The sequence below is a fragment of the Myotis davidii genome, unplaced genomic scaffold (genome assembly GCF_000327345.1).
Source record: "Myotis davidii unplaced genomic scaffold, ASM32734v1 scaffold496, whole genome shotgun sequence".
NCBI lineage: Eukaryota > Metazoa > Chordata > Mammalia > Chiroptera > Vespertilionidae > Myotis > Myotis davidii.
In genome coordinates, this window is record NW_006289398.1 from 4,300,622 (window position 1) to 4,303,115 (window position 2,494).

The window sequence follows — 2,494 nt, forward strand, 5'->3', positions numbered from 1 at the left end:
GGCCAGCTGTGTTGCCCTGAAGGGTGTCCCGGATCAGGGTGGGGGTCCCACGGGGGTGCCTGGCCAGCCTGGGTGAGGGGCTGAGGGCCATTTTCAGTCTGGCCACACTCCCTTCAGGGTGGGGGTCCCCACTGGGGTATCTGGCCAGCCTGGGGAGGGGCTGAGGGCCGTTTTCAGACTGGCTGACAACTGAAGCTCCCAGCCTCTCTTTTTCTTTTTCTTTTTTTAATCTGGGATTTATTTACCTTCTATAATTGAAACTTTGTTGCTATTATTGAAGCTGAGAGCTGTCTCCTGCTCGCTCCAGCTCTGAGGCCACTGCCTGCTGAAAGCAGGTATCTGGGGTTTGTTTAGCTTCTATAATTGAAACTTTGTTGCTGTCACTGGAGCTAAGAGCCAGCTCCTGCTCGCTCCAGCTCTGTGGCCACGGCCTGCTGAAAGCAGGTATCTGGGGTTGGTTTAGCTTCTATAATTGAAACTTTGTTGCTTTCGGAGCTCAGAGCCGGGCTGCAGCAGGCGGGGAACCTTGGCTTCCTCCATCATTGGAGCAAGCAAGCCTCCTGCTCGCTTCAGCTGCGTGGCTGCCGGCCGCCATCTTGGGTTAATTTGCATATCGTGCTGATTAGCCAATGGGAGGCGTAGCGAAGGTACGGTCAATTACCATGTTTGCCTATTATTAGATAGGATTCTTTCCAAAAGTATTCTGTTTCACAAATATTTACTGAGTATTTTCTATATCCTGGCCATTTATTATAGGCAGAGGGGTTCAAAATATATGACATTGACCTCCCTCAGGATTTCACAGTCTGTTGGACATCTTAAAATAATACTTTATTTGTTTGGCAAGGAGATACTTATTATACAGTCATAGAGTTGTTTGGAAAACTGAAGTTGAATCCTTAAAATACTAACATTTTAAAATGAAAATCTTTTGAAAATGTGTTGAATATTTTTTATTCCTGAACTGGGTAAACTGAACATCATTTTTTTTTAGTTGTGATTTACATGTATCATTTTGAACATTCACTTAAAAATGTGTTTCCCAATCTCTCCTGCTGCTGCCAGCAGTAGTCATTTTTTTTTTTTACTGCTGTTAATATACACTTTTTAATGTGTCTCTTTAAATTCCCATCTCTCTTATAATTTATTCCCAATTTGTTTGGGACTACAGTCTTCACGTATCCAAACATTTTAAAATTCTTATTTCAAACACCTGAGTAGTAGCTTTGGATTGAATGCCCTGACAGTTTTTCACCTCTGATTGATAAATCTGTGAGCTTTTCAAGCAGACAACTAAAAATGGATTCTCACTAAGGCATTTTCAACTGCAGTATTATTTTAGGGATTTCATTGTATTTCTAGTTTATTTACTTTCTCTGAATTGTTATTGGTAGTTTTATTTAAAACATAAGTTAAAAGCTACACGATGGGTGAATTTGAAACATTATGCTAAGTGAACAAAGCCAAACACAAAAGGCCACATTTTCATGGTTTTATTTGTATGAAATATCCAGAACAAAGAAATCTTTAGAAATAGAAAGTGATTTAGTCATTGCCAGGTGGGTAGAGGAAAGGGAGAATGGAAAATGACTACTAATGGGTAAGGAGTTTCTTTTGTTGGGGATGAATGTGTCCTGGAATTAGATAGTGGTTATGGGTGAACAACTTTGTAAGTATACTAAAAACTACTGAATTGTAAACTTTGAGGGAATGTTATGGGAATTATATCTGTTAAAAATCTAAATGAAAGCAAATTTTCTAATAAGCCCTTCAAAATATTTCCTGGATTAGCTGCTTTCTAAACCTATACTTTTACTTTTGTATTTTGTTCATTGGATTACATTTTAAGTCTCAAATATAATTTACAGTGAAAGCATAATTTGTATTTTCTTTCGGGATAATAGAAGTTCAGTTGTGAAGTAAATGAAAATTTAGATAATGTACATTGTTTGTAAAAAAAAAACAAAAGTCCTCTCTATTGGCCTCCTGTAACTCCCTGGTATCATCAGTCTGTAGGTATTAAAGAACAAATGTATGTGAGCCCTACATATCTAAAGTATTTTTAAGGACTGTCCTTGTTTAATAGAAAATGATAGCAATAATTTAAACAATAAAAAACAAACAAAACTATTAATATATTTTACTTTTCTTTTTTTTTTTTTCCTTAAGAATAAATTGTAGCCCTGGCCAGGTATAGCGTTGTCCCTATATGCCAAGATTGAGGGTTCAATTCCTGGTCAGGGCTTCCGTTTTTGTGATTTGTTCTATGTAACTTTTTCAGTCTTTAAAATTTTAATTTTATCGAGTGGTTTATCATTCTGTTGTTTGGTCTGTAAGCTGTTAAGCACATGTTGTATGTTTTTATTTTTAGGCTATGGAGTTATTAGTAGAGAAAGCAATCAGCAGTGCTTCTAGTCCTCAGAGCCCTGGAGATGCATTAAGAAGAGTGTTTGAGTGCATTTCTTCAGGGATTATTCTTAAAGGTAAGTTTTAC

At 37.4% G+C, this 2,494-nt stretch overlaps 1 protein-coding gene across 2 annotated transcripts in view; it reads left to right on the forward strand.

The window, feature by feature from the left end:
- Positions 1-2,494, forward strand: part of ZFR (zinc finger RNA binding protein) — a 51,181-nt gene that overhangs the window by 44,440 nt on the left and 4,247 nt on the right. Inside the window, exon 17 of one of the 2 annotated variants that reach the window (XM_006761773.2) lies at positions 2,372-2,483. In XM_006761773.2, the coding sequence (XP_006761836.1) occupies positions 2,372-2,483 (112 nt within the window). Of the gene's footprint in view, positions 1-2,371; positions 2,484-2,494 lie in introns of those variants that run through there. The other variant, XM_015562653.1, reaches the window with a different exon arrangement.